The sequence below is a fragment of the Doryrhamphus excisus genome, linkage group LG4 (assembly GCF_037039965.1).
Source record: "Doryrhamphus excisus strain RoL-2023G ecotype Guam linkage group LG4, RoL_Dexc_Guam_v1.1, whole genome shotgun sequence".
In the NCBI taxonomy this organism is placed as follows: Eukaryota; Metazoa; Chordata; class Actinopteri; order Syngnathiformes; family Syngnathidae; genus Doryrhamphus; species Doryrhamphus excisus.
The window spans coordinates 12,671,769-12,685,712 of NC_136360.1; the positions used below are offsets into that span (position 1 = coordinate 12,671,769).

Consider the following 13,944-nt stretch of genomic DNA (forward strand, 5'->3'; position numbering starts at 1 on the left):
TGAATCATAAACTTTCTCTAACAAAAGCGTGCATTCTTGTACAAGTACAGTACTAGACGAGTCTCGTCTTGGCAGCGTGTGGTCACATGGTTCACCAGTGATGCCTTCATAGCACCGTCATAAAAAAGGACATTAGTGTATCTTAGTTCATCTCGGTGTACTGTAGTTTTAAAAGAGGAGATTGGTGTTCTATTTTAAACGTCACACTTTTATGACTGACACACTATTATGTCTGACAAGATGTGATTTCATTTGGAGGGCATTTAAGGTTTAATAGTTTATTTCGAAGATTAAAAAAACATTCAAAATACAACAAACCAACCAGAAACACTACAAAATAAAAGAAAATGAAAACGTATATATACGTACACATGTTCTAAAGGGAGCCCAAGGCACGCGACCATGTGCCAGTTTGTTATTAGTCATCCTACAATACATAGCATAATCAAAACTGCTCTTTCCGAGGTCAATAAATGGCTTAGTTGCCAATTTCCGACGCCGGGCGAGTGGGGATGACGTTTCCTTCCTAGCTGCACTCAAAAGGTCTCCTTTGTCTCGGAGGTAAGCGTGGCTAACTGACGGACAGTTCGTAGATTTATTACCGTACATTTGGGATTTGTGTGTGTTTCTTGTTGAAACAAGACTGGAGCCTGCAGCGTGCATTCACGTGATGATTACACTAGCAAAGGTATCCAAGCTGTTTGGTGGCCTTTCAATGTGGTGCTCGTAGCTGGTCGGGAAAGTTAGCAAAACGTCAAACCTTCGATTCCGGTGGTGAGTTTAACTCGTGCAATATATAATAAACACCCCCCGGTAATGATATGTTGTTATTTGATGGAGAAAAAAGTTGACTTTATTGACCTAGGAAAGAGCATATTGTTAGCTGTGTTGTGACTGGCTGGTGTTCTTCTTCGCTTCTGTGGTTGCCCCCTAGTGCCGCTCAGCGGACGACCATGTTACTGCAACTACAGTAAACTAATGAAGCACACGCAATACGTGCTTTGAGTTTGGTGAGTTAAAGGTTGTATTAAAATATCTGAATTCAAGGCCCGCACTCAAAACAGACTTATTCATTATAGATTATGTTTCATGAGCGTATTTATGGTATCACTATTAGCGAGTAGTTTGTGTTTTATTGGCCCGTGGCACATTGTAGAATTAGTGTCCAGTCATCTGAACGACGTCATTGTCACTAGACCATGGTGAGGTGCATTGAAGGACACTCCAAACATCACGACAACGTCTCTATTGTTTGGTCTAAATCCGTACTTCTCAATTATTTTCTGTTTTTCAACAGAAAATATCTATTCATCCATTTGTACTTGACAGACTGAAACATGAAAAATGCAACAAAACGGAGAGCATGCGTATTCATGAGTAAAATTGCATGTTGAGAAATGTACATGCTCCAGGGGGGCCCGCCCCACTATTTGAGAAGCACTGGTCCAAATAAACAAAGACAAAAAGTCAGTGACTATCACTCATCACTCTGTGAAACTACAATTTTCTGAATTTGCTGCATTTGAAATCCGCCCAAAATACATTCATTAATTTTCTACCGCTTATCCTCACGAGGATCGCGCGGGGTGCTGGAGCCTATCCCAGGTGACTTCGGGCGAGGGGCTGGACTGGTCGCCAGCCAATCACAGGGCACATATAGACAAACAACCATTCACACTCACATTCATACGTATGGACAATTTGGAGTCGCCAATTAACCTAACATGTTTTTGGAATGTGGGAGGAAAGTACCCGGAGAAAACCCACGCATGTACGGGGAGAACATGCATACTCCACACAGAGATGGCCGAAGGTGGGATTGAACCCGGGTCTCCTAGCTGTGAGGTCTGCATGCTAACCACTCGATCGCCTTGCAGCCCTCCCAAAAATACAATCTACACTCAACTTTAAAAAACGACTTTGTGTCTTTGAACGCTACCCGTCATAGCTCATAACATGTTAGCATGTTAGCATCTTTTAGCATGATTTAATTTAAATTGTCATTTCACGTGGAGCTGTTAATACATACAGTAAACCTTGGATATATCTGACTCGGATATATCGGAAATTCGCTCACAACGGACAGATAAAAAAGAACCAATTTTTCTGTAATGCATTTCCAATAAAAATTCATTGCATATATCAGATTTTTTATAACGGATTTCGCCTATTTCGGACAAAATCTCCAGTCCCGTTCCAATTTCCCTCGCATATATCGGATGGCCGCATCGTGGCGCTCCGATTCGCCGAATCGTGACAGGCCGCTATACGACGTCATTTGCAGCGTTGCCTGCGCGATTTATATTCACGTCGCTAGGAGTGGTTTGGCGGGCGCGGGCATCGTCGAAATCGCTACGACCATGCCACCCAAACGAAAAACTCTTACTTTTCAGCAAAAGTACGATGTTGTAAAGTATGCCGAGGAACATCCAGGGGAGAAGCAAGTGACCATAGCCGCCAAATTCGGTTTGAAATCTTCAACACTGAGTGACATTCTCAAAAATAAGGACACTATAAAGAGTAACATTGAAGATCCAGAAAAAGCTGCACGAAAAGCGGGAGATGCCAAACGGATTAGAAAGGTCTCTTATGACGATGTGGACGATGCACTGATTCTTTGGTTCCGGCAAAATGGTTTACCGGAAATCCGCATTGACTCTGAGATGCTTCGCCAGAAAGCTGAATATTTTGCAAAGGAATTTGGCCACGAGGATCCAAAGATCACAACTGGCTGGATTGACCGCTTCAAAAAACGATGGGGGATCGCCAAGATACGCAAGTGTGGAGAGTCTGGTGGCGTCGACATCACTGTTGTCGAAGACTGGAAAAGGGAGAAGCTCGCTGACATTCTGAGACGTTTTAAAGCAGAGGACATTTTTAATGCCGACGAAACTGGGTTATTCTGGCAAATGCTGCCAGAAAACACCCTGGGATTTATTGGCAAAAGTGTCCATGGAAAAAAACAGTCCAAGACACGCATAACCCTTCTTGTTGGTGCCAACATGGATGGCTCTGAAAAGCTCCCTCTCTTCGTAATCGGCAAGAGTAAGCAGCCAAGGGCATTTAAAGGTGTGAGGCATCTACCCAATGAGTACACAGCCAATAGGAAGGCATGGATGACAAGTCTCCTGTTCGAGGACTGGCTGAAAAAACTTGATGTTCGTATGGGACGCTATCATCGTAAGATATGCATGATAGTGGATAACTGTACTGCACACCCAAACGTGGGATTGGACAACATCGAGCTGGTTTTCCTTCCCCCCAATACTACGAGTCACACACAGCCTATGGATGGTGGAATTATTCGCAACTTGAAGTTCTTCTACAGGCACATCCTGGCAAACAGAAGGTTGCAGGCTGCTGAAAAGAAGGAAACCTTCAAGTGGGATTTGCTGGACGCCATGTTTGCCATCAAATCGGCATGGGCCAACGTCAAGCAAAGCACAATCAGAAACGTCTTCAGGTATGTTTAGAAAAATGCTAGGCCTAGGTCTATCTGTGTGTTCCAAGATGAACCAAAAGCCACTGAGGTTCCAAAAATTCAATTTTAGTTTAAAAACCTTTGCCTAATAAACCTCGCATTAAGTCCCCCCTAGAGTTAGTCTCTCACGGCCAGACGTATGAAGATCTATGAAGGCTTGATTGACAAAAGAGGGGGGGGGGGGGTTCTACAGTCTACCCCAGGGTAGGCTTAGATCTACGCCCCAGTCCTCAGTTGGACGTCAGGACAGACGGTAAATAAGCAGTCAGAATGGGGAATCCCCATCACTTTCTCAGAATCTGATTCGCGCCATTGCTTCGCGCCATTTGGGTCATGTGATCTGATTGAAGTTCACAAACCATTGTTGCCATTGTGAGTGGGCAGGATACAGGGACAGTCGAGAGAGAACGTGTGTCGACGAGCAGAACTGAAGTGTACTTACAAGCTGAAAATAAGGACTGGCAGGCTTCGAAGGGCGAGGGAAGTCTTTGAACAATACGTACCCTCAAACGACAGAGAAAAGTGTTTTTGCGGGCTTGATTAAAGGTACGAAAACGTCTTTGATGCGCGCGCCAGGGCGTGTGTGTTTAGCCTAGACTTCAACTCCTCAGGCCTTGCAGAAGTTGTCCAAGTTTAGATCATGTCCGTTTGTGTTAGTCGGTGTGATGGTCAGGAGAGATTGTAACATCCCGGTCTCCCCCATGGTTGACTTAATGCGAGGTTTACCATTGTGTTTACTGCATTTTAACTCGCGTCATCTGCATGGCCTATATGACATTATGATTTAATTATAGACTCTTTTTATTTCTCATTTAAGGAAAGTAGGATTCGTTGCCGGTGAGGACGTAGAGGGCTCAGCTGACGTCAAAGTCATGGAAGTGGTTCCATCAACCTCCCAGGAAGAATTAAACCCCACTCAACATGTTGAAGTGACCCAATTCCGGAATATTTGGTCCCGTCTTGCAGAGATACTTGGAGAGGCCATTCCGAACAGCCACGAAGAGTATGTTGATGTTGACGCAGCAGACATGGAGGTATGCATTCTGAAAGAGTAAATCATGATGACGCATCTTCGATCATCGAAGGGCAATCCGAGACGACTGATGTTACGCCTGTCAGGCACGGCTGGGCTGACCCGCGATGATCGAAGATGTGATGACGTTGCCTAGCTCTAACATCTCTCACTACCTTTAAGTCTTCGTCTTCTTATTCCAGGTACACCCCGTCTTAGATGACCAAGCAACCATAGAATGTGTAAAGAACTCGGCTGAACAATCTGATGAGAGTGATGACGATGTCGTGGAAGTTGGAGCTGTAGGTGGAATCCAGCAGCCGTCAGCCCCATCTATCTCCCAAGCCTACGATGCACTGGACGTGATCCGCCGCTTCACAGCCACTCTTCCAGATTCCCAGGACACAACAGAGATATCCCGGTTGATGCCCATCTTTGACCGTGTCCTTCTGATGGAGACACCAAGACGTTTAAAGCAGTCCGCAATTACAGACTTCATGAGTGATTAGATCGCCAAGTTCCCTACGTCTTGACTCGTGCAGCGATAGCACTTCGTTTTATGTTGGTTTTTGACTCTCTCTATAGGCCTAGAGTTGAGGCTTCACTGAATTCATAAGGACGATGAAACAGTGATAAACGTTTATACTCCCGATGGGATGGCTGATTTATTTTTACGTTCATGTTTCTAGGCCTGGTTGACATTAGCGAGGTTTAGAAACCAAACGATAAACGTAAGTGCAAACGATAATGACGTCACATGCTATTGAAATGTATGAACTTGCCGACTTGTCAATAGCCTGTGACGTCATTATCGTCACGTTTATTGTTTGGTTTCTAAACCTCCCTAATAGCAACAAGAAGGCATTTCTACAGATTTGAGATTTTTTATTTTTTTATTTTGTTGTACATGTCTGTAATTCATACAAAGATGTTATAATCTTCAGCTTTGGCTGTGAACATGGATCAAAGAAAGTTCCCCCATGGCATTGCGCGTCCGTGTAATGAATGTGGCAGGAAGGGTAGGCCCTAGGTCTACATGAGGCCAAATCCCAAAACAGTAGTGAGGTTAAGATCACGTAGGCCTACGTTATGCTAATCTTGTTGATGTCACTGGCTATTGTCTTTCTCCTGGCTCCAGATTTAGGACAAATATAAAAGTGAGTGACGTCAATAATACTAGCACAGCAGTGAATGAGATCTTAACCTCACTATTGGAAATAACATAGGCCTGACGGGCGTAACAGGGCCTAGCTTAATCAACAATTTGTTATGCTCAGAGTCCAATAAAGTTAAATTCTCATTATCTTACGTCTCTTTTCATTGCCCAGTCCAGGTACATTGGAAACATAGTCAAGGAAGTGCCTTTTTATAACGGATAAAATCCGATATATGCGTAAAACGGACATTTTCCGGTATACGCATATAACGGATTTCACTTATATCGGACAAAACCATTGGGAACAGTTGAATCCGATATATCCGAGGTTTACTGTACAAATATCAAATTGTCATTTATATTTTTGTTCATATAATACAGTAAAATTATTTCACACAGTTTCAAATGGTGGTTAATCATAATTAATTTGAAAACTGGTTTATTTGATGCCTAGCACACCCACTACCCTGTTTGAATGACCAACTAGCATGAGATATATAAATATGCATTACAAATTACAAATACAGACCTAAATGTGAGGTAGAAGGATTCACGTCAAAGAGGAGTTTATTGTTTTAGGAACCATTCCATTGATTGTAATATAATAATGTGCATGTTTCATTTACTCTGCCTCTTCACCTTTTCTACACACTAATCATTAGACTTGTTTTTGTGCAGAATGAGCATTGCAAGGCAGGTTCGATTCTGCTCCAGATTTGCATTTCATCCCGCTAGCAACTCCTGTAGAAGGTTTTGTATTTCCCACGTAAGTCAACTTTATCCACTAGCCGACTCTAGCCAAAATGTACTGCTGATGATGAAACTGTTCCGTTCTTGTATTGACTTGCAGCAGATGATGGCGTCTAGGCACAGCAACTCCAAGAGGATTGAAGGACTGGACAAGAATGTCTGGTAGGTGAGATCTTCATTTATTCCACACGCTGAAGCAAGCTAACGGGCAATTCTTATCGCCAATGTAGGGTGGCGTTTACCTCTGTGGCGGCGGATCCCTCCATCGTCAATCTGGGTCAAGGCTACCCGGATATTTCGCTGCCGCCCTACATCAAGGAGGCGCTGGTGGAGGCGGTGTCGGTGGACAAGATGAACCAGTACACAAGAGGCTTTGTGAGTAGAAACATACTGGAACATCTGGGAAAGCAATCCCGACTTCAATGGGTTAGACCAGGGGTGTAACAAAAACATAACACCATAATATTGTGTGGCAAAATTAACATCATTTTAGTAGCATAAAGTAATAGTGAATAGGCTTTTGCACCTATATCACAAAGCTGAGATGCATTTTTTTTCTTGAAGAGCATATCACCTGTTAGCATATGTGGCCTTTGGTGGAAAAGGTTTGGACACCCCTGGTTCAGACCATACTAGAGAACAAGAGCGGACCTAAAATGGATTCTGAAAGAGACATTTGCCTGAAACAAAATAAACGTGGCATGTACATCATCTTCTGACCCCACAGGGACACCCAGCTTTGGTGAAGGCACTCTCTCAGGTTTATGGGAAAGTATACGGGCGCCAAATTGATCCATTCAAAGAAATTTTGGTCACAGTTGGAGGCTATGGCTCTTTGTTCAGCACCATGCAGGGTTTGGTGGAGGAGGGAGACGAGGTGAGACATGTTCTTCCCACACATTGGTTACCAAGACTAACCACGTGTTTCATCTTCCTCCCTTCAGGTTATCATAATAGAACCTTTCTTTGATTGCTACGTGCCCATGGTCCGCATGGCGGGGGCTAAACCCGTACTCATATCACTACATGCTGTAAGCAAGCAGGAAAGTCACGTTTTACATTTGTTGCGTCAGGCCTGAAGTTGCACTCTTTGGCAGAAATCGGACAAGAAAACCACCTCCAGCGCCGACTGGTCCCTCGACCCGGAGGAGCTTTCCGGTAAATTCACTTCCAAGACAAAAGCCATCATCATCAACACCCCGCACAACCCCATTGGAAAGGCACGTATGGCAAGAACCCACACAAGAGGAAAACGACGGTTCTAAAAAAAGTTGATTTCCTTCAGGTTTTCACCAGAGAAGAGCTGCAGATGATTGCTGATCTGTGCGTGAAACATGACACGCTGTGTTTCAGTGATGAGGTCTACGAGTGGATGGTCTACCAAGGATGCCAGCATCTTAAGATTGGTTTGTTGGTGTACTACTTACCACCACTTCTATCTTCTCTCACGATCCCAGCCTACATGTTCAGGAGCAACAAACATTCCGCATCTTCCTCTGCAGCTACTTTACCTGGCATGTGGGATCGAACCATCACCATCGGCAGCGCAGGAAAGACATTCAGCGTCACCGGATGGAAGGTGACAAGTTTTCTTTGCGCTATTTAGAACCATTTAATAGATCTGCTGATTAACTTCCATCGTGTAACCTCATCCCCAGCTGGGTTGGTCCATCGGACCAGAGCACCTGATCAGGCATCTTCAGACTGTGATGCAGAATACACTGTACACCTGCCCAACACCTTTACAGGTAAGAGCCTCCACGCTTTGAAAGAAAAAGAACAGCTCACATCATGAGAAAAAGACGTGAGGAAAAAGAACAGCTCACATCGGTAACAGTGGCCTGTTTCTCTCCAGGAGGCCGTGGCGCAGAGTTTGCTACGGAACTACGAGATAATGGGCCAGCCTGAGTGCTACTTCACCTCCCTGGCCGAAGAGCTACAAGGGAAAAGGGACCGCCTGGCCGCTATTCTGCAGGAGGCCGGGCTGTCACCCATCGTCCCCGATGGAGGTTACTTCATGCTGGCGGACGTGACGGCGCTCAGTGAGTTCTTGCGCACTGTTTTGTGTAAATGTACAATTCCAGTTTCAGGAGTGCCAGTTTGGTTCGATGTGAAAGTATTAGGGTGGATAATCCGCCATAATCGTATGTATGTATGTTGGTTTAAAGATCAGGGTTTGCTTAATTTTATAAGCAATAAGCAAGAAAATGCAAAACATTTGAAAACAGCTGATACATTCAAGACAAAGCACATTTTTGTAATAACTAGGGCTGTCAGAGTTAACACACTAATGAAAAGATACACTTCTATTACCCAATGTAGGAAAGAATAACCAAAAATAAGACACAATAATGCTTGCATTAAATGTATTCCGGTACTCATGAGGCGGACAGGAAGTGCCGTTGGGGTTCAGAGTGGACTTTGAGCATGGCACGGGCTGCAACAGGAAGGGATTTTCATCAGGGATTATTGTGCCTATCGTGACGTCGTTCAAACCTGCAATAAAAGCCTGTTGTTATGGCATTTAATTCTGGTGCTTGTTTGTCTCACCCAACATTCCAGTAACAGTACTGACACCTAGTGACCAGTGGAGAATGCCACATATTATCACAATGTCTTTGAACATGCCTTATATTTGTATTTTACTTCATTTAGCCATTCTCATGCTTCAAAATGTTTGATTTAGGCAAAAAAATGTACAATTTGCTTAAATATGTTTGCTTAAATATACATCCATTAATTTTCTACCGCTGGAGCCTATCCCAGCTGTCTTCGGACGGGAGGTTGTACACCCTGGACTGGTGGCCAGCCAATCACAGGGCACATATAGACAAACAACCATTCACACTCACATTCATACCTATGGACAATTTGGAGTCGCCAATTAACCTAGCATGTTTTTGGAATGTGGGAGGAAACCGCAGTACGCGCTAACTACTCGCCCGCCGTGCAGCCTAAATATGTGCATATTTTGAGAAATACAACATTTCCAATCATGAAACATGATTTATTAACATTGTTTCGAAAAACTGTGATTTTGATGCCACAAAATTCCTGTTTAATGTGTAGCTTTTGTGAAACATATACTTCTCTGTAAGGTTCCGACGACATGTACCGTTACATCTCGACTTGAAATGGTCGTGTGATTGTGTTTGCTGAGTTGTGATCTGTCTCTTTAGACCAGAACCTGTCACACATGGGCAACGACGAGGCCTACGACTACAAGTTTGTCAAGTGGATGGTTCAAGAAAAGGTAAAGACATGTATTACCAGCTGAGGCTTGGAGGTGTAAATATATCATTGGAAGAAGAAAAAGCATTCTGGCACCAAAAAAAACACGATCTTATTAATAACAAGATATCTGATGTAGAAACTGGCAGCCATTCCTGTCACAGCGTTTGTCGGGGAGGAATCCACAAAGGCATTTGAGAAATACATCCGTCTGTGCTTCATCAAGGTAAAGATCCAGCAGCACCATGACATGTAAACACGACACATGCATACCTGTATATGTTTTCATCTTTGTGATGGTAGAGAGACAGCACTCTGGATGCAGCAGAGATCATCCTGAAGAAGTGGAAGGAGGACAGTTCTGCAGCAAACTGAAGGCAGATTTTTTTTAACCTTGCTGTGGATGTAACACGTTCCTAGAAAAGTGAATGGATTTCCTCAAGGTTTGGTTCTTTGCCCAATCCTACTTTCTATCTATCTATACACACGTATGTGGATAAGCAGCCATGGTTAAGTACTTGTAAAAGTCATTCAGTACCACATGACAGAATTTTCTACTGAGTTTTTTTTTTTTACTGTCCTGCTCCTCCAAACAACTTTAAGAAACCTATTTTATCATTCTAGAAAGCCTTTTGCGGATTGTGAAGTCAGCTGGGGTTGGAAATTTCTCTATTGGGTTGTTTGAACCGTCAAGTCACAGGCTGTAAGAACCTATTGTACCACTAGAGGGAGACAAAACACAACATAATGACAAGCACAATGAGCTCCAATTCCTTATTTAGCTATGCGTTTTAAATCAATGAACTAATTTAGCACTTACAACATTCATTCATTCATTCATTTTCTACCGCTTATCCTCACGAGGGTTGCGGGGGTGCTGGAGCCTATCCCAGTTGTCTTCGGGCGAGAGGCGGGGTACATCCCAAAATCATTCCTGGATTGGTCGCCACTGCGACCATTTTTTTTTTACCAGTTTCATTTTTCACAGGTTTCCTGTGGAAAAATCCTCACTTTTTGTCAAATTTGAAAATGGGTTTAGCTTTGAACTCAGGGTGCGTTCACACTCGTCATGGTCCATTTTAAAAGGACTAGAGTCCATGGTTCATTTGGTGATCACAGTCCTGGACCAAACAGATCCAGATCTATTTTCTATACCAATTAACCTCATTAGGGGTACACCCTGGACTGGTCGCCAGCCAATCACAGGGCACATATAGACAAACAACCATTCACATTCACATTCATACCTATGGACAATTTGGAGTCGCCAATTAACCTAGCATGTTTTTGGAATGTGGGAGAAAACCGGAGTACTCTGAGAAAACCCACGCATGCAAGGGGAGAACATGCAAACTCCACTGCCAAAGTGCTAAATGTCAATGTGATAAGAAAAATGCCTGATATAGAGTTCAAGAAAGCACAAAGTGCTAAGGCAGTTCTTTTATTCATCATGTGAATATTTGCATTTTGACAGAAGTGTGAGGAATAATAAGATGGACAGCATTACTATCGTATATGCCTCAGCGCAGCATCAGAAATTGCTACTGCTTCACATGCAGGCCCATAATTAAAGAAAAAACTACCACATTCTAATCTCTTCTGCATCTAATGCAAACATTCAAAGCTTTATTGGAGCAGCAGGTACACTGGGCTGTGAGCACGCTACAAGCGAGGGTGGACTTGTGGTCATACATGCGGTAGATCAGTTCATGGACAATTTGCATTCATTTTAGTCAAAATAGAAAGAGGGAAAAAAGTAATTTTACAGATATAACAGAATGTGACAAAAAATCTGATTTAGTAGCATAACATTGAAATATAAAAAAAAGGTTGTAATATGATAAACAATAAAATTGTATTTTTTGGAAAATTTTAGGAAAATATGGGAATTAAGTCAAAATATGGGATAATGTCATATTACAAGAAAAGAGTTGAAATACTTGAAAACTACAAAGAGCAGAAATAGAAAAAATGCTGTAATTTTATCAGAAAAATATTAAGAGAAAAAAATAAGCTGCAATTTGTTGACGATCCACTTGTTATATTATGATGAAAACTAATTTTAGTACATTTTAGTAACAAAGAGTTGAAAAATCATTTTTTGAAAATTAGGTTGGAGGAAATGTTATAATATGGGAATCAAGCCTGTGACCCTAGTGAGGATATAGTATAGTATAGAAAATGGATGGATATCAGTTTTACAAAAATTTTTGTCCCTTTCAGCCTTCATTTTTTAGTGTGTGTCGCTCACTGGAACATGAGGTCGTGGATGAAAACGTGCAGGTGGACTATTTATTAAATAATTTCTGTTTGTGCGTGTTAATGTCATGTCAGCCTCTTCTTCAACATGTGGCATTAATGAGGTTACACGGCTGTCATTTTGCTTTTTATTACGTCAAAACGTGAAATCTGCTCTAATCCGTGTGGCAGATGCCCCCTCCTGTTTATGAATGACAAAAAAAAAAATTAATAAAATGAATGTGACCGCGACGGTTTGACACTTCTCATGCAGGCCGTGTCCAGTTGGAGCGTGCACATTTCTATGCAAATGATTTGTGTTGCATCATCAGGCCTGATTGCCTGCTTGTCGTACTTAACGTGAAGACATCGTGTGAACCAGCGTCATCCCTCCTGTTTACAGTCTGAACCCTGACCTGCAGTCATCCGTCAGCACTATACAGTGAGCGCTCCATTATAGATTAACAAAACTTAAAACTGTGAATGTGGCTCAACCTCTTCAATGATCAACCACTTCAATTATGTCATTTTGTACTTTTGCTGAACTTGATGGCCTGACACGACCACTGCATTTATGGAGGTTATCATTAATAACTCCTTTTTATGTCTACAATTCACATGTGTTTGCTCAAGCTCGACTGAGCGTACCTTGAATTTAAACTATGGAATTTGTAGCCTCACTCCCTTCCTGGGTTAGCAGGGGCATTGGACAACGTCCTTCACCCCTCTCACCTTCTAGGCTGACAGTGTCATTCGCGCTGACCCCCAGGGGGATCCCGTCTCCTTCGCCTCGTTCACGGTCCCAGCCATCATTCAAAGGGGTCCTGTCGGCCACCCACCACCTGTTCTCTTATCACCCAGCCTCTTTTTGACTTGTGACTTGTGACATCTGGGATCCGTCCTTTGGGATGGGGCGGGTACTGTCATGATCCATGAATTAGCCAGCGTGGCACTTTGTTTATGTTCCCTTTTGTGTCTTAGTTCCTGTGTTTAGACTCTTATTTTGTAACAATTTCCTGCCTTGTGGTGTTTTCTGTTCTACATGCTTTATGTTAATGACTCGCACCTGTTACTAGTTTTGTCACCTTTCTATTTAGTTCAGGTGCGTTATCTTTGGTTTGTGGAAGCATTGCTGTTTGTCGTTGTGTTGGATTCCTGTAGCTGCGTTACAGCCATTATTATTAAAATAATCTTTTACCTGCACTTTGGATCCTGCTCTCTGTATTGGTGTCGCCTCCACAACTCTGCAATGCCAAGATGTGATAAATCGCCAAAAGTGTCTTCATTAGATTTGTCATGAGTTACTTTTTAAAGATGAGTAGAGGATTCAGATTATTCCCTAAATGTGGTGATAAAATCTTGAGCTGTTGCATTAAATAACTACGAGAAGCATTGCATCCAGTTTGTTAGGAATTGTGTACTTAATCCCTTGTCAACGTGGAGGTCACCCTCCGAATAAAAGCGAAATACACTTTTAGTCATTTCATCATCTTGGTATCAGTATGGGTTTGTTAGCTCGTTATGTAAACTACTTTTACAACATCAGTGTGTTGTCGTGTGAGAACATTCCCACAGACGGGTGGGATTATGTCAGCCTTTCTCAGACACATCTAGCGTGCAGTCATCAGATCCACGTGGATTAGTCGTCTGCTGCTGCCGTAATCCCGTCATCGTTTATGTTAATTATGGCCATTGTGCCAATAATCTGCTATCTTCGTCTAAAACTGCAGGCCAAATTAGGTTAATGTTGTCTCAAACGTGACACCAGATGTGTTATCCTGCGTCCTCTAGGGGGCGTTTACCGATGCCACAAGAAGCGCCAATCTGACGGCCAATATTACGGATTTGTGATGTTTTCCTCCATTCGTGTTCAAGTTTCGTTTTGATTCTTGTGTTTCCATGTGATACTCTGTGTGTGTTATGTAGCCAGGCAGTACAGTAATCCATCTGACACTCGCACTTGGAATTATCTGCTTCACTCGATCACAGTTTTTCAAAAATATATTCATAAATCATGCTGTTTCATGGTTGAATGTGAACAAATATAGTTGTCCCTCATTTCCAGACCCGACCGTG

General features: G+C 42.8%; 1 protein-coding gene across 3 annotated transcripts; it reads left to right on the forward strand.

Moving 5' to 3' along the window:
* The first annotated feature begins 477 nt into the window (after positions 1 to 477).
* Positions 478 to 13,071, forward strand: LOC131129984 (kynurenine--oxoglutarate transaminase 3-like). 3 transcript variants are annotated; one of them, XM_058073994.2, is made up of 15 exons: positions 587 to 774; positions 935 to 1,010; positions 6,328 to 6,415; positions 6,500 to 6,561; positions 6,630 to 6,774; positions 7,127 to 7,276; positions 7,344 to 7,430; positions 7,497 to 7,619; positions 7,685 to 7,805; positions 7,902 to 7,978; positions 8,058 to 8,147; positions 8,255 to 8,441; positions 9,579 to 9,652; positions 9,770 to 9,856; positions 9,934 to 13,071. In XM_058073994.2, the coding sequence occupies exons 3-15, from the start codon at positions 6,329 to 6,331 to the stop codon at positions 10,003 to 10,005; spliced, it is 1,362 nt and encodes a 453-aa protein (XP_057929977.2). In that variant the 5' UTR covers positions 587 to 774; positions 935 to 1,010; position 6,328; the 3' UTR covers positions 10,006 to 13,071. The 3 variants fall into 3 exon arrangements, with proteins under 3 accessions (XP_057929975.2, XP_057929977.2, XP_078646342.1); XM_058073992.2 differs by lacking the exons at positions 587 to 774; positions 935 to 1,010 and adding an exon at positions 478 to 561; XM_078790216.1 differs by lacking the exon at positions 587 to 774 and having other exon boundaries at positions 820 to 1,010.
* The last annotated feature ends 873 nt before the right edge of the window (positions 13,072 to 13,944 follow it).

Excerpts from the sequence above, each read along its gene's own strand:
- LOC131129984 (XM_058073992.2), top strand. The coding sequence starts at position 6,329 with ATGAGCATTGCAAGGCAGGTTCGATTCTGCTCCAGATTTGCATTTCAT. Across the intron at positions 6,775-7,126 it reads ACCAGTACACAAGAGGCTTT|GGACACCCAGCTTTGGTGAA; the intron begins GTGAGTAGAAAC and ends CTGACCCCACAG. Across the intron at positions 9,857-9,933 it reads TCCGTCTGTGCTTCATCAAG|AGAGACAGCACTCTGGATGC; the intron begins GTAAAGATCCAG and ends TTGTGATGGTAG.